Raw genomic sequence first — 24,718 nt, forward strand, 5'->3', positions numbered from 1 at the left:
TCAAAATATTTAGCAAACCCTGGATAAGCTTGTGATTTATATACATACTGAGCTGCCTTTTGTATTTGAAGATGATGCTACGGACAGTGTGTTTGCATCCATGTGGGCAAGTGTCACCGAAGGATTAGCTCTTCTACAGTGTGCAGACAAAAGAATCGTATCACATCAATCGTATTTATTGAGCGCTTACTGTGTGCAGAGCACTGTACTAAGCGCTTGGGAAGTACAAGTTGGCAACATATAGAGACAGTCCCTACCCAACAGTGGGCTCACAGTCTAAAAGGCATGTATGGCATGTTTCCTAGACCCTTTCCCCAAAGAATGGTTGTCAGTAGACTACTGACTACTACAGTAGAGAAGCAGCGTGGCTCAGTGGAAAGAGCCCGGGCTTTGGAGTCAGATGTCATGGGTTCAAGTGCCGGCTCCACCACTTGTCAGCTGTGTGACTCTGGGCAAGTCACTTAACTTCTCTGTGCCTCAGTTACCTCATCTGTAAAATGGGGATTAAGACTGTGAGCCCCACGTGGGACAACCTGATCACCTTGTATCCCCCCAGCGCTTAGAACAGTGCTTTGCACATAGTAAGCGCTTAACAAATGCCATTATTATTATTATTATTATTATTATTATTGTTATCTTGTGCCTATTCCAGTGTTCAGTGTAGCATTTGGCACAGGGTAAGCAATCAACCATTCATTTAGCACTCAGCGTGTGCAGAGCACTGTACTAAGCACTTGGGAGAGTACAAAATAAGCACTTAACAAATGCCACAGTTATTAATAACGGTACCACAAGTCCCTAGCATTTCTATGTACTCTGAATGGAAAGGAAAGGAAAATATAGAAGGCTGAGTCCTGAAGATGTAAGGTTGCGTGTCTCTGATTCACCTTTGAGTAGAGACGTCACAGCATCAGACACTAACAGTTCCTTCAGGTCATCGCTAAGCCCCATGGCAACCAAAAGTTAAGATTTAACCCAATATGGATGAAGTTGAAATTGAAAATGCCATTGTAATCTTGACTACTATAATCATAATTAATAATAGTAATTATTATGGTACTTTATAAGCACTTGCTCTGCACCAAGCACTGTTCTAAGCATTGGGGCCGATAGAGGTTAATCAGGTTGGTCACAGCCCCTGTCCCACATGGGGCTCACAGTCTTTATCCCCATTTTCCAGGTGAGGTAACTGAGGCCCAGAGAAGTTAAGTGACTTGCCCAAGGTCACACAACAGACATGTGGTGGAGCCAGGATTAGAACCCAGCTCCTCCTGACTCTCAGACCTGTACTCTATCCACTAAGCAATACTGCTTCTTTCCTCTCCTTGTTTATGTCTTCCTGTTCCTCTTAATTTTTCTCCTCTTGCTTCACAACTATTTCTCACTGATTTGACATTTAGAGGTTTAATGATCTAAAATGTAATGGTTCAACTTAGAAGTTCTATGCGGGGCACCTAAAGCTTTTGGGGGGAAATGTGCTCTATAATTCCAACAGATAATAAATCAAGGGATTAAAGACAATAAGGCAATAAAATCAGTGATAAGGAGACAATGGCACTTACTTTGACTGCACCCACGACAGCCATTAATTACCCAGTTTAAAAAAATGCCCCTGGCTAAAATGGCTAATACTATTTGTAAGCTGTCTTTGGGAGAAAATGATCTTTTTAAAGGAATTAAATCCCTCATTTGTAGTGCTTGTAAAAACTTGTGAGCAATAGGGAAGCATATTCCATGCATAAGAAGACAGAATCATTTTTCTTGAAAGTGTAGGATGAAGAATACGTTACAAAATCAATTCAAATTATATTTAAAGACTGGCATGGTCTAAATGGGGCTAACCTAATGGCAACTAGAAAATATTTCATGAATTCTGTCTCTCTAAATGGTCTATTTCTTGTGACAGCAATCTGACACATTAACTAATATTAGGGTTTCTACTAGTGTCCGTTTTAGTCTCAAACCAACATTGCAAAGAAGAAAAAAGTTAAGGTAGAGTTTATGGAAACAAAGGGGAGCTTACCTGTTTTGAGATCAATCAATCAATCAATCGTATTTATTGAGCGCTTACTATGTGCAGAGCACTGTACTAAGCGCTTGGGAAGTACAAATTGGCAACACATAGAGACAGTCCCTACCCAACAGTCGGCTCACAGTCTAAAAGGGGGAGACAGAGAACAGAACCAAACATACCAACAAAATAAAATAAATAGGATAGAAATGTACAAGTAAAATAAATAGATAAATAAATCAATAGAGTCTGCCTCAGACCTAGGGGCAGGAGGAAAAGTTTGGGAGGAGAAGAGTTGCTCATTTCTGGGAACCCATGACAGCCCAGACACTGGGAATGCATAGAGGTGGAATGTGTAGCCCAAATATTCATCTGGATTGCTACAAATTAATCCCCACCAACCTAATGCTATTGGCTTGCAGATTCGATCCAAAACTAGAAAAATTAATTTAAAAAAATGCCTGCTTCACATGTCACACAATGGTGATAGTGAATTAAACCGTTTTCCTTGAATAGTTAAATGCTAGTCAGATAGTCTGTGACTCTGCCCCTGTGAAGCTACCTTTGGTTTAACTGTGTGTTTGTTTTAAGTTTGTTTGATGTCTGATCTCCGTACCTCCCCGGCTTCCCCATTGTATATGCTAGTAACACATAGGATTACATGCTAGTCAACTTGATTTTCACGCATCACTGACAAATAGACAAGTGTATTTATGGAGCCCTGATCATCAACAGTGTTTCTTGAGTACCTGTTTAGGACATTGCGCTCCATGAGGGAATCTGATACTGAACTTTGGAATCTTTAAGGCCTTTTCAGTGGTCCAAAGTGGAGATTCGGCGCTTGCTCGGGAGTTTTCCACGGGACGTCCCTCGGCAAATTTTGACAAAGCCCTCTCCGACATTTCCCAGTAGTTCACCTTTTACACAAGTACCGAAGGCATAACTGCTAATTGGCCTGGTGGTCTGACACCATGTCCATATCATCCTCAGAGGGAGCTCTGAGTTATTAGAGAGCAGAGTCAAATCCTGGGCAGAATTTAAGAACTTGCTCATACAAGTTGATTAGATGGCCCCATTTATGACTCTGTGAGCCTGAGAGAACTGGAGTTCAAATCAGTAGTTAATGATTGTGTGGAATAAAAGCGTCCTTACAGAAGGTAGGAAAGAATTTTGTGTCAGGTAAGAAAAAGGGGTCTGTGGCAGAGAATTGTGATGTGCTCACCATGACGTCAGCCTTATCAAAGCCCCTGAAGAACGTATGCCCTACATATGTTCTTTCTTTGCTTCAGTGAGAACCAGCAGTTTTCTACCCTCTAATGCTAGCCTATCTAGATGAAAATGATCTTCCATAAAGGCCCTATCCCTCTTTTTGCATGTGAAACTTATAATTGTAGCTAATCTTATGTGGTCCTTCCATCAAAGCATTTGAAAGACCATGTAAAAATATATAACTTCCCCAAAATAAAGCAATTCCTGAAACAAAGAATTCTCCAACATTTCTGTGGTTTGCTCACCAACTTTTGCTTGTGCTGGTTTCATCAAAGGGGAAAGTCCTCACAGTTCTAATTTTTTTAAAAAGAACTTTGACTAGTTAGTATGTAATGATAGGCCATGTAAGAATGACTGATTAAGGACAAAATTGGTTTGAGGGAATCACCCACTTAATGTTGTTAAGGAACAAAAAAAAATAAGAGGCATGGCATCTGAAAGTATTTAGGCCACAGCCCTGGAGTTGGGAGGTTAGGTAAAGTTTAAGTAAAATCCAAAATAGATTGTTACATAATTCAGAATCAGTAGGTAGTGTGCTTTTGAAACCGCTGTTAAACACAAAGTCTTAAAACAACACTGCATTAAAGGGCACATCGAACATTCATATTCTAGAAGATAGTAAAGGAGCCAATCAACATTCTTACTTTAGTTAACATTCTGCCAGGCTTGTATAGTAATGATTAGTTACCCTCTATTGTATTTTTGGCATACTTCCCATGTTTAATTTCATTGCTGGCAAGTAACACATAGTTAAGGAAATTGTGAAAAGAGGGAAAAGTTAAAATAGAGAAAATAAAGAAGTAGGCTCAAAACTGATGCTAACTAATACTAAGATAAGACTTTCCCAAACTGTCCTAAGAAGAATATGTGTTAAATCTGAATCTCAGATGTCTTGTGTGAACTGCCATTTATGGAACCTTTCTTTGCTAGGGATCATTTACATAATAGTGCAGGGAAATTAGCGAGTGTGTATTCCTAAATAAATGTATGCAGATTCTTAATTTTAAATGCCTTCAGCGATAGATAAAAATTGAAATAAGACATTTAGTGCATTGCGAACACTCTTAAGTGGGTATAATATGAAAAGAAAGTTTAGTGTGAAAGGAGAGCAGCGTCCTGAAAAATTCGGGGATGTTCTCCTCTTTTAAGAGTTCCTGTTTGCCCGTGTTTGTCGGGCAGGTTTGGTAGTAAAACCAAACCTTTGTGGAAATGACTAAACTTCTTATGGCCTATGTTAAAACACTAAACTCCAGAGTGAACTGTCATTAGGAGGAGCAGAGCCGCTAAGGACGCCCTGTATCCCGCGTTCCTCAGTTCCCAGAGTCCTGCTGTGTAGTTGTTCCACTCGCCAAGAAGCCTGTTAAAGAGTCCTCAAGAGCATGTGTACAAGCCTCCATGTTAATAGTTAATTGGTGAGGATGGCAAGATAAGAGGACAGCCGCACATGTGGTCTCTCAGACTCAAGCAGTAGACAGACCTTTAGTTAGAATAACAGCAGCTGCTCGCATTCTCACAACTCCATCCTTGGGTTTTTTTGTACATTTCTGAAAGTTATGGCAAGGCATTTAAAAAAAAAAAACGATCAAGAAATGTATTTCTCCTAATCCTGATGTAGTTCTCAGCCGGGTGAAAATGTTTCATTACATTCTGAGACCAGGAAAACTTTTACAAACTGTAATTTATCCCTATGTTGATGTGCTATGAAGTATAATATTTTAGCCACACCAACGTTCTGATTCTCTCTCTGATCTCCGGCATCACCCCAGTTCTCTTTCTAACCTCTGACGTCAAATCGTATTTCTGTGTATTGCCTCTGTGTTTTTAACGCATATTTTCCTAGATGGGAACTTTGAGGAAAGAAGCCGTGAGGGTGCTTTCGCACTTCCAAATTGTGCACACCCTTAAAGAACGGTATTTTGACGCTTCCAGGAACATTAAATTCTAAAATTAGTTGATGAATTCTGTATCCAACTTAAAATTATAAAAGATATAATTTTATAATATATAAACATTCTTATAATTATATAATTATATATTCTTATATAATTTCTTGTGGTGGGTTTCCAATAATATTGTGTACTAAAGAAATAGGAATTCTAATAACTTCTGTCCCTTTGGGAAATAATAAAGCCCACAAATTCTTTGACCGTGAAAAATATTATTTTACTAGCAAAAGGAGATCAGAAAAATCACAAGATTCAATCATGTTGTAAATTTTATTCGCAAAATTTTTGACAAATTTTTCTTGATTGATTTTTTTTTCTTTGACCGAAAGCACTTTTTACTGAAATTATCAGGTAATAAAAGTTGAGTTACTTCCTAATCAAGATTAAAATAACGCATGGGAGTTACTTTTCCACAATTCTCTCCACAGCTATTAAAAAAATACACTCCTTAAGTGTGCCTAAATGGTATTTGGGGATGAGAATTTGGGTTTTTTTCAACTCTTGATCATTTAGGTCGTTAGGCAAAGTGATTAACTTAATGGCTCTTAAAATTATTTAATTTTTGGAATGCATTGTTCATTTTAATATAATCATTATACTGTGAAATTTCAGTGGTTTAGAACTGCAGCCATATGTACAGTAGCATTTAGTAAGGTAAGAAATCATTTTTTCTTAGTAACATTGTAACATTTAAGCAATTTTGTACATTAGCTATCGTGCTACATTTATTAAGCAAACTTTCATCTCAACTTTAAAATGTATGTTAATATTGACTCCAAATTTCAAAAGATTTTGCTGCAAGGTTTAAAGCGCGAATACAGTCTTATATGATCATTATAATTTTCACCAATTTGTTTTGTAGTTGTCTTCTGAACACTTATGAAAGGCATCCAATTCTTTAAGCGTAACCTGTCTCATTGAAGAGAACAGCTACCACGGTATTAGTCAACTTGTTCCCAGGGAAATTACTAAGCTAATGAAAAGTCAGTAAGAATAACTCTTGTTAAAATACACCTCCTGAAATTCTAATGAGCTTCTACTTATTATGTGATTTTTCAGCATTTGATACGTTTAAAAATTCATCTCCTCCAATATTAATGTACCGGTCCTGTGAATCCATTGAGGTGAATATGTTACAGTATGTTTCAGTGTAGAGAAATTCAGACACAAACCCTTTCATAACCGTAGACTTTTGTGTGCAGGCTGAGTATTTTAGCAGCTAAACTCTTTAGTACAAGCAGTAGACTGCTTTAGAAGCCACCACTAATATGGGATTATGGAATGTGAACTCCTATGGGTTTGTGAATTTCTCTCAGTGTGAAATCTTTTATCCTTAAAACAAGAACTAAGAATAATTGCATGGTGAAGGGCTAACATACTTTTCTGAGTTCATGAGTATAAAATGTTGAATAACATTTTTGAAGCAGTTGAAGATATGAGCATAACTGTAGCACTCTGAAACAACACCATCTGTCATATTGCTTGATCTATTTAAATGCTCTTTTTTTCCCATGCACTTCATTAAATGCAAAATTTAAGGATGAAAATTGTAGGCTGGCATGGCATCTCTAATCTCAAGTGCTATTTGTAAAAGTAAAACAAACATCCAAAGGTATCTTATGGATTTGTGGCCCAGGTTATTCTGATTTTCTTGCTGACATATCTACGTATGAAAGTGTAGATATATCTAGAAATTTCAAACACATTTTGCTGGGTGTTTCCAAATTTAATCAAGAACTGAAGCAGTATGGGAATCTGATTAGGGAACATAACTTTGCATGCTTTTTTAAAAAACCAGAATGAACCAGTGATTATTTACAACTCTCTTTAAAAAATTGGATTCCCCTAAATAACTGTGTCAACCATATCATTGTAATATATACTGTCTATACCTATAATTTATTGTTCCTTTTTTCTCTTTTCCTCACATATAAAATAATTTCAGATAACATATGTAATAAAATGACAAAATTATGTATAAAATGCATTTATGCAATTCCTACATGTTGATTTTGTAAAGAAATTAAAAAATATTAATAGTTCAGTTCATACTGATTCATTTTCCTGGGCACCTTTGTGCATCTGTACAAGTGGACAAAGGCTGTCCTTTTTAAGTTTCCTTTAAAAGGAACGGTTTGAGGTGAATAATTTAAACACAAGTTTTTACTATTATCATGCTAAAATGTCAGTGGCAGCAATTTTGTTTTCCTCAGTCTATCAGAAAGTACTTCAGTAGAGCTTAAATGGGGGGAATCGTTTGTTGAAAGATTGTTTTTCCCTCGCTTCATTTAATGAAGTCCTTTATTTCTATTAAAGTATGGGTTATTTAGTAGTGAAGTAGCAGGTCGAGAGTTTTCAAGTGTAGCACAGATCTAAAGAGTCAAATGTCCCATCACAGTATGGAGATGGAGTCATCTGTTCAGGCATATGGAATCTTTGGCTGCTGGACCACGCAGTCTTTATAATGCCCAGTGTCCAGGCGTGGACACAACTGTTCTGGAAGCAGAGGGGGGAGAGGGAGGGGACCTGGATTCCGCTGATTTGGGGAGTGTAGAGCCGAAAGAGGGAACTGGAAAAGCGTTCTTTGAAATTTCTATTTCATGATCTTTCCTAAGAATAGTGTACTGCATTGGAACTTGTGGCTTTATTTTTACAAAGTTGTGCACTCATTCTGCGAGTGAAGGAAGGCTTCTCGAACGAGCATAGGTCACAATATTTCCTTTCGACATTTCCTATGGAAATAGACGGCCTGGACTTTTCATCTTCAGATAGTCTAACGGTATTTTCAATAAAGAAGTATTATCTTCAGAAAAGCATGATATTGTATACGTGCATCATTGAGACGAAATGGGTTTTACTTACCCGTTTAGTCTTTTTAAAAACCATCCAAGGTCTCATATTACACCTTAATAGTTAATCCTGTTCTATTAATTACATTACTATTGCTATATAAAGGTACTGTATCTTTAGTGATGTTTTTGTACCCATGCAGTTAAACTTTAGTGCTGGGGGGCGGGGGTGGGGGGAACGGTGACAGGAGATTAAATTAGCCTTGTAACCTCTCTCTCTTCCAGACTGGTGATGGAAAATAAAAGCTCTTAGCCACAAAATGTAACACTTAGAATTAATATTTAATTAGATCAGCAAATGGTACACTGTGGCTGAAAGCTTCCAAGGAGTTGTTAGCGGCACAATTGACCTACAAGTTTAATAATAACTCACTTCTAGAAGCAAGTGCCAGTTCAGCATAGTGGAGCCACTGTAAGAAAGTCCTATGAGATTAAAATCAGCAAACCAAATGGCAGGCGAGGATTCCTGGGATGGAGCCTTCTGGAAAGCTGGGAGCTGGAGTAGCTTTTCAGCCAGGATTCAGATGAGAACAGTGGGTGAAAAAGCTGATCCCTCCTGTTCTGGGAGCGTCTGGTTGTAGGCCAAAATCCTGGAACAGATTTTTACTAAATGTTTTTGCTTCAGCTATTAACTTACATCGCAAATCAAATAATGAATAATTTTTTTCTGTAAAACTTAGCAAGTTTTTGTATAAACATGAGTTCCAAATCCCCTTCTTAGTAATACATAATGTTTCCCAACTCAGATCATTAGATCATTAGGTAGGTTTGGCGCTGTACAGCGATGCTGTTTTGCTCCGACATGCTGTTTTCTTGTCTCCTGTATAGTTGATTTATTTGGTTCATTTTTACATTACCTCATTATGGTTTCCGTCGTTGAGCATGAGCAGAAGAGATACCACTGTGAGATCTTTTTCCAATTCAGAAGGGTGTGTGTTAATCCAACATCATTCTGAAGCGGCTCTTCACTTTTCGAAAACTTGGCATTTGGAAAACAAAGCAGGATTTCCTTGTGTTTGTTTTTGCAGTTAGAGGATGAGAAAAATAACTGGACCCCGTAGCGGAGCATTGGAGCTTCATAATTCTGACAAATTATTGTAGTAAGATAGGACACCATGGGTTCGGAAATGTGCAAACCCCCAGCAACAGACTGAGGGAGGGAAGACTGTGCGTTATTTATCGCTTTAATGCTAAATAATTGAAGGAAAGCCCGTCATTAGTTCAAAATGAAAGCAGGTGAGGGCCTTGCCAGCAGAGGGAGCATTCCTGTCTCCATCCGTTTCCCATCATTTTCCCATCATTTTCCCATCATTTTCCCATCATTTTCCCACCTGCCTCAGCCCTTTTCCCAGCCAGTCTCCCATCTGGACCTGGCTTTGTCAGCCTGCCCTGATGACAGGCTATAATTTTATCCTCAATATGGGATTACTCTAAGCTGATTTTAAACTTTAGGATCTCTAACCTGCCACAGTATCACAAACATCAGCTGGGTGCTCGGCTTGATATTAGGATATTAGCAGTTGCTTATCCAGGCAGGGTGTGGGCTTCGGGGCATCTGTGAATTCGCTTTTAAGGCTTAAAAGGAGGTACGGAGTGGCAGAGACAACAGATTGTAACTTGGTAAATCTTTGTGGAATGGCTTAGAAATGTAGACTGTTATGTTGCCAACTTGTACTTCCCAAGCGCTTAGTACAGTGCTCTGCACACAGTAAGCGCTCAATAAATACGATTGATTGATTGATTGATGTATTCTCTTATTCCAAACCTTTATTGTGAGTGATGGGGATTAAGACTGTGAGCCCCCCGTGGGACAACCTGATCACCTTGTATCCCCCCAGCGCTTAGAACAGTGCTTTGCACATAGTAAGCGCTTAATAAATACCATTATTATTATTATCTGCAACAGAAATACCCAAAAGTGTCTCTTAAACATTTCTAGAAAACAGAACCGCAAATCTAAAATCAGCTGCTTCCATTTTAGAAATTTTTCCAGTCTGCCCATCTATTCCTTGATAGTTTGCTCGTAAAGGAGGTTTTGAATATCGTGAGACAGAAATGTCTTAGAACTGCTATTTACTCTATAATTTACATTCTTATGTATATGCCGAATTTGTAGCTTTATTGGCGGTGGTGGGGGGTAGCTCAGATTTTGTAATGTGCAGAGGTGCCTGGGCCTCAAGTAAACTGTATGTTCTGAAAATAATCAACTTTGAAATGCCAGATCGTTGACTTAACCCTCCCAAAAACAGATAGTGAGCGCTTCTGGTGTTCAGTGATTTTAAATACTCATATATTCTGCACCTCATTTTTCACATCTGTAAAATGAGGAGTTAAACATTTTATTCCACAGAGATGTCCTGATTGTAAAAAAAAAAGAATCAAAGTATTTGAATCATAAGTGGGCTTACTTTTTTATTTTCAGTATATGTATATATACATATATACATACATACATATACTGAAAATAAAAAGTAAGCCCACTCTTATGATACATATACATACATATACTGAAAATACATACATACATATATATATAAAGTGTATATATATATATATATATATATATATATACACTTTAGGTGTAAATGAGTCAAGGAACTGGGTCTTCCCCCAGGCACTGTGAAAGTTAAAAACCTTTTCCCAAAAGGTTTCAGAATGAAGCATCTTATTACTGAATCTGCTAGCATTTTAATGTAATTATTAGTTGCTACAAGTTTGCATCACATTTTTATGTTACCTAAGTGGAGTAAGGGGAACAAAGCAAGTAGGATGATTTGTGTGTCATTTCATTTGTAATAATAAGAAAGTGGAATGGGTTATCTATAGGCCTAAGAGTTAGGCCCCTAAAGGGTGATCGAAGAGAATCAAACTCTTTCGAAATGGTGGGAATGCATTTCCATCAATTCTCCCATCACTTCCCTCTCCTTACTTCAAACCCTGAACCACAATCCAGAAATACACTAGGTGTACATTAACTTAGATTTTTCTGTAATGAATATTTTAATTGTTCAGGCAGTCTTTTTTAAAAGCGTATGAATTATAACGTAACGGAGTATTTTCTCCTGTTCCGGAAGTGGAAAATCTGTTTCAGAGTAATTAATAAGAGCTTCAGATACAGAAAAACAACCAGAAGGAATTTTCAAAAATGGTAATTTTAATGTCAAATGGTGCAAGTTTTTATTATTCCCACAGCTTTAATTACAAGTGGAGCTAAATTACTAATCCTTAAGGGTCTCACCTGTATAATTTATCCCATGATACAGGAATATTGGGGATTTTGGTATGATTAATTGTAAATACCTGAATACTCTGCAAGAATTTCTATGCATCCACACTTACAACCTATTAGCAAATGTCAGGTTTCCTTGAGTTGTTGTCTACACCATCCTTGCTGTTGCAATGGACTTTTTACATTGGGTTACTATTATGTTTGCCATTATTGCTGAGCTAAAGTTAGTGTGTGTATTTTCTCCCAGCACTTAAGTACAGGGCTCTGCACCCAATAGGCGCTTAATAAATACCATTACTACTACTACTATTGAAAGTCCACATAAATGAACAAAAATATGCACTTTCTCATCATCTGCTTAATTTCATCACTGAAACTAATTTTAATTTGAACATTTAAAAACTGTAAAGCATATTTTAGCTTAGAATACCTTATGTGTCTGAAAATGCCTCATTTTACCCCTTGTCATGTCCGTCCTCCAGGAGGGATGGATTTGAAATGGAAACCCAGCATGGAAAGGAGAAGGACAATTAGTATCTATTATCAACTTATTCCATCATCTTTTTAAATTATCTTTCTGGTTAAGAACATTCTAGATCTGCATGACTTTCAATATATGGGATGGGGCAGCTACTCAATATCACTGTTTTTATTTACTCTTGGTATTTAGAGTTGTGTATCATATTCAGAGCTTATTTAATTAATTCTGTGTAGTTTCCTTCTGTTTCAATAAGAAACCAAAATGAGCAACCGTGGGTCCTGTTCCTATCAGAGACTACAGATGGGCATTATGCTAATTTACTGATTCATTTCAAAGTTCTCATTGATTAAAATTCTGCAGACTAATGATCGAGTTTATTAAAATATTGTCTGGAAGTAGAACTTTACTTTGTAATATATTTAATTTTATTATTGTAAAGATAAAGGCAAAATATGGGTAAGAGAAAGAGGGCAACAGGACAGTTTTAACATTAGTCTGGGTCTAGGTCCGCTCGGGAGAGGATACGACCAGTTCTCAGTCTTCAGTGGGACTGAAATTTGTGAAGACCCACCTCGGGAACAAAATAATAATAAGAAAAACAACAACAGTAGTGGCGGTGGTATTTGTTAAGCGATTACTCTGCCAAGCACGGTGCTAAACCCTGGAGTAGATCCAAGGTAATCGGGTTGGACACAGGCCCTGTCCCTCATCAGCCACAAAGTGTAAGTTGGAAAGAGACCAGGTATTGAATCCCCAATTTACAAGTGAAGAAACTGAGGCTCACAGAAGTTAGTTGACCAGCCCAAGGTCTCACAACAGACAGGTGGCAGAGCTTGTATTTCCCAAGTGCTTAGTACAGTGCTCTGCACACAGAGCACTCAATAAATACGACTGAATGAATGAATCCTAACCTGTGGCCAACCCTCTCCCACAGATCCCATCCCCAAAATGACCTGTCCCTCTGCCTCTCTCCCCTGATAGAAAACTACCTAGGTATAACTCTGTTAATCAATCAGTCGTATTTATTGAGCGCTTACTGTGTGCAGAGCACTGTACGAAGCGCTTGGGAAGTACAAGTTGGCAACATATAGAGACAGTCCCTACCCAGCAGTGGAGACTCATGACTGGACTCTCTGGAGCCCTAGCCTTTGTCCTTGTTTCACCCCCTAACCCTAAAACAAGCTACTTGGGGTGAGTTCTAGCTCCCTTTCTTCCCATCGTTTGAATCCATACTTTCCCCTCACCTGTCTAAGCAACCTGGTTGAACTTTCTGTCTAAAAGCCTTGGGGACCTGTGCACCCTTGGGTGTGGCCCTGCCACCGTCCAAGGGCATTTTAAGGTAGGGTGAATCTGGGTAAGTGTTCTAGGATTTACCCTCCCCTCCAGGAAGCCCAACATGGTCTCTCGGTGTGGAACCCAGATGTACCCTGGCCTAATTGCCCCATGCATTTGTTAGGGGACGATTTAAGGGTGGTTGGTAAATAGCACTGGTAAATAGTTCCACTCTTTAAATCCTTTCCCCCTCTGTAATACTCTCCCAGGCGCTTACTCAGTACAGTGCCCTGCCTATAGAAAGCACCCAATAAATGCCATTGATGATGATGATTCTCATTAAGACCCCTTTCTTCCTCCCTTCCAAGCCGCACATTGAGTGACTTGCTTTTCTAGACTGTGAGCCCGCTGTTGGGTAGGGACTGTCTCTGTGTGTTGCCGACTTGTACTTCCCAAGCGCTTAGTACAGTGCTCTGCACACAGTAAGCGCTCAATAAATGCGATTGATTGATTGCTTCAAGACCACACCCTTCTGGGATGGCCCTGCTATTGATTCCTTATGTGACAGTTTCTCTTATGCCTTTACTTATCCGTACAATGAGGGTGGTTAGTTCCCACCTGGTAGTCTCCGCCAAGTTCTTTGAACTCCTCTCAGAAGTCCAGTGTTGTTAATAAAGGTTTAATCTAAATCAGTAAATTAGAGAACACTGAGCTTTCTAAATTAAAGTCTGTCCAATTTCTGGAGTATCTCTTTTTTTTTTTCAAAAAGACCTCTACGTGAAACCAAACAAAAACCCGAAATCAGTGTGGGGAAGGGGGAAGAACTGGGATTCCACATTCAGCTCTGCTAATATTATATGTTTGGGTTAAAATGATTAATGTACAAAAGTTTCAGAGCAACTGGGAACTCTAAAGAATGCTTTTTATGTCATTTAAAACAATGGCTTTAGAAGCTGCCAACAAACCTGTCTCCGAACTCCTGCTTACTGGCTCGCTCTCCCTTTGGCTTCCCTCCTAACTATGTCTTGGCTTCTCTCCAGAACTGCCAAGTTTCACCTAAAAGCTGGAGGGGGGTTTGTGTGGAGTTGGAGAGCTTTCGAAGCTCCGTTAGACTTTTGAGTCCAGATGGGCAGGGCTGATTGGCGACTGCCCGCACTACGTAAGTGGCTGATGTCAGCGTGCAAATGTGTGGCAACTACCAGAATATGTAAGTCAGAAGTGCCAGACTGTCTTCCCACTTGATGTTTAACTGATAACAAAGGTAAATTCTGCAAATTCAAGGCTGTAATTGCAATGCTCCCCTCCTCTGTGTTCTAGGGTGCTGTATTACTACCTCAGTTTGGCATTTCTATCTTAGATGTGAACTGAGGCATGAACTTTCAGTGCTTTGCCTAAAACCTATGACAGAATAGGAGCTGACAGACTGACTGTTGCTAGCTTTTTGGAAGTTCAGAGTTCCATGCTTAGGTCTATTAAATCTCTCTGAACCCGGAGACATTATGTTATGACAGTTGTTGATGCACTGTTTCACTGCTTCTGGATGCTTCTGAGTGGTTTGCAGTTTTTAGCTTTAGAAACTATCTAAGCACAACCAAGTCCCTTTGTAAGATCATTTAAAAGAGGGAAGTGTAAAGTGATCGAGGCAGTGGGTAGACATGGATTTGGGTTGTTCTCGTGGCAAATAACAGTTCATAATCTTTATGATTTGAAATAATTTATAGCACATCTTTTCAACTCTGTGCACATTCAAGGTTCCAAAAGTCTATTTTGTTCCTGCACAGACGTGAAAGAACTCTTGAGCCGGTAACAAAAGTAAAGGTTAATGCTTTCAAAAGGTAGGTAGGTTTTAATCTTATTTATATATAATTCCCAGGGCTTGGTGTTTTATAGTCATCCTGCTGCCTTCTGCACAACTTTCACTTTTAGTGGCTTGCCTCCCCATTCAAACAGTTAACCAAAATTAGCAGGCAGAGAGCGGTAATAGTCACTGTTAAATGGAAGTTGTTTTTTGTTAATAGTATGATTAAAAGTTTATTCTGCTTCTATCACTTCATGTACTTTTTTTTAAAGTTTAGCTTTAAATAGTTTAGTTGGAAGTTGAAAGCTATGCAGCAAGGCTACTCAGACATAGTCTAAAGTCTGAAAACGGCTTCCTGAAAAACGTGATAAATGAGTCTACCTACGCCTTTCATTTCTTTTCCCAACTGGGTCCTTCATTTCCTCAAGGTTTCCTACAGGCTGCTTTACACAGTAATGGGTATTTTGAAAATGTGAAGTTAGGAGTTTCAAAAATGTGAAATGAGTTATTTCTGTAGTTATTAGTGAAGAGTAAAATGTAACTACAGAGAGATGGGGACTCTTTGGCTGCCAAAATGCAACGGCACGTGGATTCTCTTTATTGAGCGAGTTACTCTCTGCTTATTCTTAATAAGATAAAAAGAGGGTTTTAAAACAACAATTATTTTTTGAATATTAACACATTCTCAATCTCTTAAAATTTTTGTTTCTGGATTCAGACCGTCATGATTCACAGAAATGGGTTCAATCATTGTGTTTGATAATCTCTCACTGGAAGACAAAAGGAAATCTGTCCTCTTTGATTGAGAGGTCTGTCAGAGGCCTTTTCAAAAGTTGATCTGCAGCCCACATGGGGGAAAAAAAATATCTCTTAAGTAGTTTGAGTTCATCCCCAAATAGAGGGCTAAAGAAGTGAAGAGAGAGTGCCGTTGTCATCCAGGATTCTTATTACAGGGAACCACATGGTTATTCCACATCTACTACTTGTTTTCACCCTGAACCATTTCTCCACCCCTAGGACAATTCACTACTCAAGACAATGAATCATTCTAAAGTTGACTCACTGGGAACTGTTTCCCAGCTGTAGGAATGTCGAGCAGATATTTTTGTTTAGGTGAAAAATAACTGGGCAGAGCTCAACCTGGATACATTTGTATATAATGGTCTTTGATTTAAGGAGTTTTGAGGAGCCGGTGGATGGTTTGGTTACCCGCTGTTAGTCAACAGGGAGGGTGGGAACTCGGGATTCAGCCTAGATTACTTTCTGGGCATTAGATTCAACTACCTTCATAGGAGCATTATATTACCAACTGTAAGATTTTTGAAAAGTTTGGTTTCCTGTCCCTTTAGGGACATCAACATTGATGTATGTATTCTTGACATCTCCAGGTTAAAATAATTTGTTAAAATTAAGAACGTGTATATGAAGTCTTTAAAAGGAACAACTTGATCCAAAAGCAGCAGTATTTACAGAATAATAATAATAATGATGGTATTTGTTAAGCATTTACTATTCTAAGAGCTGGGGGGATACAAGGTAATCAAGTTGTCCCATTTGGGGCTTACAGGCTTAATCCCCATTTTACAGATGAGAGAACTGAGGCACAGAGAAGTGAAGTGGCTTGCCCAAAGTCACACAGCTGACAAGTGGCAGAGCCAGGATTTTTTTTTTTGATGGCATTTGTTAAGCGCTTACTATGTGCCAAGCATTGTTCTAAGTGCTGGAGAACCCACGACCTCTGAATCCCAAGCCCATGCTATGCTCTTTCCACTGAGCCACGCTGCTTCTTTCCTATTCTTTACTGGGTGCCAATAAGTAAATAAATTCCATGTAGGGCCTTGCTGATACAGCCCTTCAAAGCTCAAAACTTCCTTATAGTCCTTCAGTCCATGAGTTGTGCACAGAGCTTTTTAGTCTGTTGCTACTCCTTCAGCACATGTTCACTAGATTCCTTCAGTAAATATTTCCCTGCACCAGAAACACTCAGTATTTCTGGGTCACTTTTTATCATTTAGCATCACTTCTTACAAAGAAACTGTATTTTCGTATTTTCACCGTAATTGGGTTTGCCTTGATATTTGGATGTGTCTGGTTGATTTCAGGGATCTTTAAAAAAATTTAGATTGCTAATTCTTCAAAAATTAAATGAGTAAAGTGAAATGATAAAGCCTTCAATTTGTATCCTTTCAGGAGTTGACTTTTTCTTAGTTGCTTGTGGTCTCTGTGACCATCAAAATAATTTCCATTTGTAAACTGAGAAGCAGTGTGGCTCAGTGGAAAGAGCACGGGCTTTGGAGTCAGAGGTCATGGGTTTGAATCCCGGCTCCGCCACATGTCTGCTGTGTGATCTTGGGCAAGTCACTTAACTTCTCTGAGCCTCAGTTACCTCTTCTGTAAAATGGGGATTAAGACTGTGAGCCCCACGTGGGACAACCTGATCACCCTGTATCCCCCCCAGCGCTTAGAACAGTGCTTTGCACATAGTAAGCGCTTAATAAATGCCAATTATTATTATTATTATTATAAACATGAACACAGTGATGCCAGTCCCCTTTGGAAGAATGTGTACTTGAAAAAGTAATTTCCAGAAAAGGTATGTTTCTAATCCATAGGAGATTGGCTTTCAGAAGACAGGTTTCATGCTCAAGAACAGAAAGGATGGAGAGAAGGGTCTGACTGTAGAATTAGTTTCCAATCAATCAGTAGCATTTATTGGGAGTCTTATGTGAAGAACAATGTTCTAAGCACTGGGAAAGGACAATAGAGTTAGTAGACATGGTCTGTGCCCTCGAAGAGCTTACAAATCTACCAGGGGAGCCAGAGACTAAAATAATATACAGATGAGAGGAGGAAAGAAAAGGGAATTATTTGTACAGTAACAATAGGGTATGGAAAATTCGAACCAAAGTGCTACAGGATGCTGCGAGACAGTAAGTTGCCCAAGTGGCACAAGAGCTGTAGAGGCAGCTGGGTGGGTATAAATTAATTGCGGAAGAGCTCCTGGATAATAATGTGATTTCAGGAAGGTCTTGATGTTGGGGAAAACTGCGGTCTGTCTGACTTGAAGGGCAAGGGAACTCCAGGCAGGAGAGTGGGACCAGTAGCAGGAGAGATGAGAACAAGGAGCAGGGAGTGTGAGCTGTAGTTTAATTGGAGAAGAGGGTGGTTACTAGGAAGGAGAGAGCTGACTGAGTGCATTAAAGCCAGTGGTCAGCAGTTTTTGCTTGCTGCAAAGAGAAATGAGTAACCACTGGTGGGTTTTGAGGAGTGGGGAGAAGTGTGCAAACTGACGATTTAGAAAAATGTTTTCCTGTACTACCTTGTTCACATCTAATAGGAACACATAGCCCGCCCCACCTTTCATATTTTGCCAATAAGTCAATAGGCACGTGCTCTGAAAGCAGGATTTTGGTTCATGTCATTTGATAACTTCCATCAGTACCTGCATCATATGTTGGCATTTTAAAATCCAGAGTTGCAGAGGAGGAATTGGATATGGATATGCCTTACCTCCTTCCCCTCACCACAGCACCTGTACATATGTATATATGTTTGTACATATTTATTACTCTATTTTATTTGTACCAATTTACTCTATTTTATTTTGTTAATGTGTTTTGCTTTGTTGTCTGTCTCCCCCTTCTAGACTGTGAGCCCGCTGTTGGGTAGGGACCGTCTCTTTATGTTGCCAGCTTGTACTTCCCAAGTGCTTAGTACAGTGCTCTGCACAAAGTGAGCGCTCAATAAATACGATTGAATGAATGAATATGCTGAATTGTTTGTTCATGTTTAGGCATTTATCTTCCCTTTACTCCCCCGCACCAAATTCTGTATAGGCATAAGAGGACTGATTATTAGCAGGGGTAATAATAATGCTGTGTTTTAGAACAGCCGGTGGTGTCCCAGGAGAGGAAGCGTGAGCTGTCAGTCCTGCTTCTGTCACCGTCCTCCCTTCCTTTGCCCCCATGCCAAGTGGCAGCATCTGTAGGGATAGAGCAGAAAACCCCAAAGCCAGCTAAGACCTGCACGCAGCCTCTGAGCCGAGCCCTTCGATATTGCTCCAGGTTTTTAATACGTTAAGAGAAACAGAAGCTCTTCAGCTGTTGCAGGCTTTGGGACGTAGTCCCAGCGGACAGGTGGCAGTGAGACCCCTCTCTGATCCACTGCCTGCTCTTCCCAAAACCCTGTTAATGTCTGGATTCAATCAATCCATCAGGCAGTCGTAATTATTGAGCTCTTACTGTGTGCAGAGCACTGTACTGAGCACTTGGGAGAGTACAATAGAGCGGTATAACAGACACACTCCCGGCCCACGACCAGCTTACAGTCAAGAGGCAGACATTAGTATAAATAAAAAAATTAGGATGTGGACGCAAATGCGGTGAGGTTGAGGGCAGGGTTAGGGTTAAAGGGAGCAAATTAAGTTGATACAGATGCCCCAGTAGAGCAGTCTAGAAGCGGTAGAATCTGCAGGGTTCAAGAATAGCCAAAAATCACCCCTGTGTCACCCTGAGTGATGAGACCAATGTGTGGAGCTCTTTCCTTCACTCTGCCTGGGCCTGCATTTTCATAACATCCAAACATTTTCTTTTCATTGTAGATCCCTGGAGGCCTTTTATTATTGGCTGTTATTAAGCATTTATGATCTATTTTCAGTTTCGTTTATTGCTCAGAAATGTTAATTATACTTCTAAAACGTATGAAATGAGCATTTTATTTTCATGTTTTACAGAATAAAGCAATTACTGCCCGTGTTATAAACTTGTCAGATACGGTAGTTGGTCTCGAATCATTTATCGGCTCAGAGAGAGAAACCAATCCATTATACAAGGATTACCATGGTAAGTTCCATCTTTAGCATGCAGAAAGTCTGCCTTGAGTGCTTCCAGGGTGTTTGGCGGCTTCATTTCCAACTGGACTATCTGCCCAAGGAGCACTGGACTTTGTTTCAGAATATACCTCTTATATCGTTTTTCAGCAAAGTGCATTAAGCCTGCAAAGGAAACACGGCAACTACTTGCGTGTTGTCAAGCAATATTATTAAGGCACTGCTCAATCAGATGTACATCTAAACAGGCAGGATCTGGGGAATTCACATTCAGAGTAGATTTGGCAGTCATTTGACCAGTGAGCTAAAGTTGCCAGAAAATTGATAATTTTGATCTTCCAAGTTTTAAATAGAGAACCTAGAAAACATATATATATATATATATATATATATATATATATATATATATATATATATATATATGTTTTAAAAAGTGAATTTGCTTGCATGATACAAGAAAACCTTCATATGAATTTTTCATTTTGCAACTTATTTTGTCATAACATCCTCTTGATTAATTTGTGATTTGTAAACAAATTCACAATTACTTTTGCTAATTCTTATTATAGGAACTAGGAGTTTGGGCCAGTTTTTGTTTTGTTTTGCTTTAAAAAAAACTGATTCGGTCCACTATTAGGTGTGCAGTTAATTTGCAGAATTTTTATAAAGGTTCTTGCCATAGAACTGTTTAAATTCTGAAAGGCTAGAAATGCGTAGCTCAGGTCTAAACTGAACATATAAAGCGGTGAATAACAAACAGTTTTTTAGCTAATCCAGAATGGTGCTCTGAGTGTGCATAAATTACCGCTATTATTATTGTGGTACTACTGTAGTTCCATGGAAACCTCTGGTCTAAAGCCTGAGCTGCTTATTTGAAACGCGCTGTAAACACGTAAGACTGTGGCAATGTTTTTTACATTCTAGGATATGCAGAAATTTTGCTAGAGATGATGAAGGGACAACTGTATTCAGTGCATTCAGACTGTTATTTCAGAAGTCACTACATAACCTTTATTAACTGTAATCATGGTCGTCACAGAAAAGCACTCCAATATAAAAAAAAAGCAAGTTAAAAAATAAACTGAACATAACCTACTGGAAAAATAATGTACTTCGATGACACTGTGGTTGCATAAGAATTATCCATGTTGTGTGTGTACACTAACACCATACAGCTAGTTTAATACATCTTATTATGATTGGAGGAGGTCCTTACGATTAAGCTATGTCTTTCATCACATTTTACCTCTTAGCTCTGACAACAATTGGTGTCAAGTGCTGTTTTATATCATTGTCCATTCATTTAGAAATATTTGCAAGCACTACACACTTTAAAGGTTTAATACATTTTCCTTTTATTTTAGCCCTAAAGCCTTACGGATAGTTTGATTGAAAATAGTTTAATGTCGATAGGATATGGACTCTTTGTCCCGAATCTTCTTTGTGAATTGATAAATTATTCACTGCTGCTTAATGTGATGGGTTCTATTAGGAGAGGTTCTGTTGGCCAGAATGTTCTAAGGAAATCATTTCTTCCCCACAAACCTGAAGTATGCAAATGGTTAGAATAAGTAATGAATGTTTTAAAAATATGCTGGTGTCTTTTAAGACTTTCTACAAAAATGATTCAAGTAGCTCTGCTTGGGGTACTACAAACTGCATTCCTAAATTTGAAACCACAAACTGTACAAGTAACTCTTCCTACTTGGCCAATTTCTGAAAAATAAAATTTTGTACCTTATAAATATGTTTTAATCTAAAATAATGAAAATATTTATCTTGAAGATCAGTTATTTTTGAGGATGCTGTTTGAAAACTGCTGTTGAACGTTTGCAGAGCACTAAAGCTGCATCACATTTCTCAGCCAAAACCTAAAAAACTGGAAATTTCTGGACACTGCACTCTGAGAACAGCAGTTCTAAGGTTTCTCTTCTGATCCGCTGCAATTTGGAATTTTGCTTCCCTCTGTCCTTTGGACCCGTAAATTCTTTTGTTTGATTTTGAATAACAAATATGAAATCAAGTAGAATAAGCAATGCAGGCCATTCCTAGTTTTCATCTGCAGAAAACAGCCCTTGGGTTATTGCGGAACTGTATTAGGCTGCACAAAAACCATCCAGTGTCCTTGTCAGAAAAATCAACTTGAGTTTCTGAGACAAGAGGGCAAAGCTCACAATGTACCCAGTGCTGTTTTGAAAGTCGTAACAGCTACACTCAGATCTCAGAAACAGGAGAGATGTGTGTCGGGGCTTGGAATAGGGGTTAATGTTTTTCTAGAGTGTGTTCTAAAACGTGATTTCCCCCAACGGTTTGTTCAAGTCATTAATAAGATACAAAATGAAATAGTTTTCATTAGAGCTTCACTGGTTATCAGTAACCCATAAGCCTTGTTTTGCTGGCTGCTTACTGGTGCATTTAATAAAATAAAGATCACTCAGTGGTGCCGTGGGCAGCATGCAAGGTGATAGCCATATTTGCTTACTGTAAATACAAGAGAAAATCACACACAAACCGGCTGTAGTTTTGACAAGTATTAAGATCCCTCTTTACATCCGTACTTCTGTACCAAAGTGCAATTAGTTTTCCTCGCACAAGGATTTCTGTTTATCTTATTCTGCTTGATTACTTGAGTATAATCGCACCGTTTGCTTCATTGCTCCTGGTAGTAAGCTCCAGTTGAAACCGAGGAGGATGCGTGTGGGTAAATATACGGAATTCTGCTGCGAGACTTTAATTCATGCATCTGATGATAGCATTTTCTATATCTTTTTGCTTTAATTTTCCCTTTCACCAGGTTTGATTCATATCCACCAGATTCCTCGGCTTAACAGTTTGATCTGTGATGTATCAGGCACAAAGGACCTGGCTTTTAAATTAAAAAGGAAGCTCTTCACCATTGAGGTAAGGAAAAATATTTTTTCACTCATTCATAGCCTCTTAAGTAACATTTCTCGTTTTTACTTTGAATTTTGTGCACGATTTCCATTTGAATCAAAATAAGCATTTCCTCTGTATAATGCTCTGAATTTTCAGAATGACCTAAAAATTATTTTTTATTGTCTTTCTATGGAAAATTATTCACGGTTCTGCGGTACCGTAGTGAGAACCGGCAAGGAAATATGATTTTACTTTAACGTGTACATTTAAAGGGAAGCCCCGCACTTAAATAGAAGCGTGACATACATATTTCTAAGGGCATCAGGAGAATATTTAATTAAATGTTAATGAGTTGCTCTGACTTGTGTTGGTGGGTGGGAAAGTGGCTTCTTGTTACTGCCCTAGTTGAAGGGTTTTAATGTGTAATGCTTCCTAATATTGTGTATGGCATCAGGGGCGAGTCCTTAGCGTTCTGAAACCATTTTCTTCACATTACTGAAATCACCTTTAACTCTTTTATGTCATTTTAAACACAATATCATTTATACTAATGTCCTTTAAGTAAATTTTCTACTGAATTTGAACTTTTTTCCTGTGACCTTTATGCAAGCAACAGTGACAGAAGACAGTAATACAAAAGATTTATTTCATTTTAATCTTGCTAAAGAGCAAATGAACATCGAACTATTAAGCAATTAGAGCTGATGTATTTATTAACCCAAGGAAATGCTCAGAGAGATGGCTTTTGGGGTGATGGGATAGTTATCAGTACAGTCTGCAATTTTTTTTTTTTAACAAAGACATAAAACAGCCAAGCAGCTCTGACAAACCATTTTGTTTAATCTCTTTTCAAATGAAAAGCCCTTAAGCAGGCCACTTGTCTTAACTGCTTGAAACCATAAAAAGAGAGAATTGCCACCAATAAATTAGCATATTTTTTACTTCATCACCAAATGATGGTCAATGTGGCCTGGCACTGCTTTGGTGTTTGGGATTTCACCCTTAAGTGACCACTATGGCCCTTTTTTGACCCTCTGCCCTCTTTAGCTGGCCACTTGATAAGGTAACTTAATGGTTCTCCCTCTCTCTTTCTCTTTCCCCTCACATTTGCAAGTAGCACTAACCTATAAATCATTGTAAGGGCCCTATCAAGTGACAAATTAAGGTGCCCTCCTCCTAATTAATGGTCATCAATGTCCTTAATTATCTAATCCTATTGAGAGTAGTTAATAGTTAATCAGACAGCCAATTCTTCAAGCAGGTCATCTCTGCATGAGAGCTAGAAGTTTCTCTACAGAGGATACGTCCCTCAAAAGCCACTTAAAGCCAAATGAAGGAGACTGTAGAAAGTGATTCCTTTACTAATTTGTTTTAGTTCTCTGAAGGGACCCTTGAAATGGAATTTAGCACTATAATCATTTAGACATTGTCTCTCTTCTTTGAAAGACTGTTAAAGTTTTTTTTAATCAGTACTGTATTAACCATGATATTAAAGAAGGGCTTTAAAGTGATGGAGTGGTAATTATTTACTCTCGCCTATGAACTCATACCTCATCTTCTAGTATGTTGACTGAACATTGAATTTATCTTTTTTTAATGAAGTATGTTGAATTTTACTCAGCTATGCTCACAAGATGATCCTATCAGCAACCAGATCCAAAGCTGCCACTTTCCCTTGCTTTAAAAACCAAACCAGGAGGTCTCCATTCATAAACTTTTAGTGCCCAAGAGACAATGCAGTCTGAACCAAGGGTGTATGAACTCCTTAGAAAAAAAAAAAAAAGAACACTGTTGCTGTAGAGATGGGTAGTTACTGCCCTTGAATAATTTTAACCATCATTGTTCAGGTGGGGCCTTTTCTGAATTACTTCAGTTCTTTGGAGGGATCAACTTTCTGCCAGTTAAGCTGAAGCAATGGTCTGTTGTCTTTGAACAACTCAGGTTATTGTCCTATTCTACTTTACTGTCCTACTCATCACCCCAAGTTGAAGTTGTGTATGCTTCACAACTCTGTCTCCTTGTGAGGACAGTCTCTGGAGTATATGATCTAGATATTGCAGTGTTGTTGTTTTTTAAAGAAAAGAATCACGAGTTGGCTCCAAAATATGAGCTCTTGTTGGAATTCATCAAAGTTTTGGAATGTAGGTTATTGTTTGTT

At 38.6% G+C, this 24,718-nt stretch overlaps 1 protein-coding gene across 1 annotated transcript in view; it reads left to right on the top strand.

Moving 5' to 3' along the window:
- The window catches only part of ELP4 (elongator acetyltransferase complex subunit 4), a 262,363-nt gene that overhangs the window by 126,134 nt on the left and 111,511 nt on the right, over positions 1-24,718 (top strand). Inside the window, exons 8-9 of the mRNA XM_038764775.1 lie at positions 19,588-19,696; positions 22,478-22,584. Of these exons, the coding sequence (XP_038620703.1) occupies positions 19,588-19,696; positions 22,478-22,584 (216 nt within the window). The remainder of the gene's footprint in view (positions 1-19,587; positions 19,697-22,477; positions 22,585-24,718) is intronic.

Source organism: Tachyglossus aculeatus, chromosome 22 (assembly GCF_015852505.1).
Source record: "Tachyglossus aculeatus isolate mTacAcu1 chromosome 22, mTacAcu1.pri, whole genome shotgun sequence".
Taxonomy (NCBI): domain Eukaryota; kingdom Metazoa; phylum Chordata; class Mammalia; order Monotremata; family Tachyglossidae; genus Tachyglossus; species Tachyglossus aculeatus.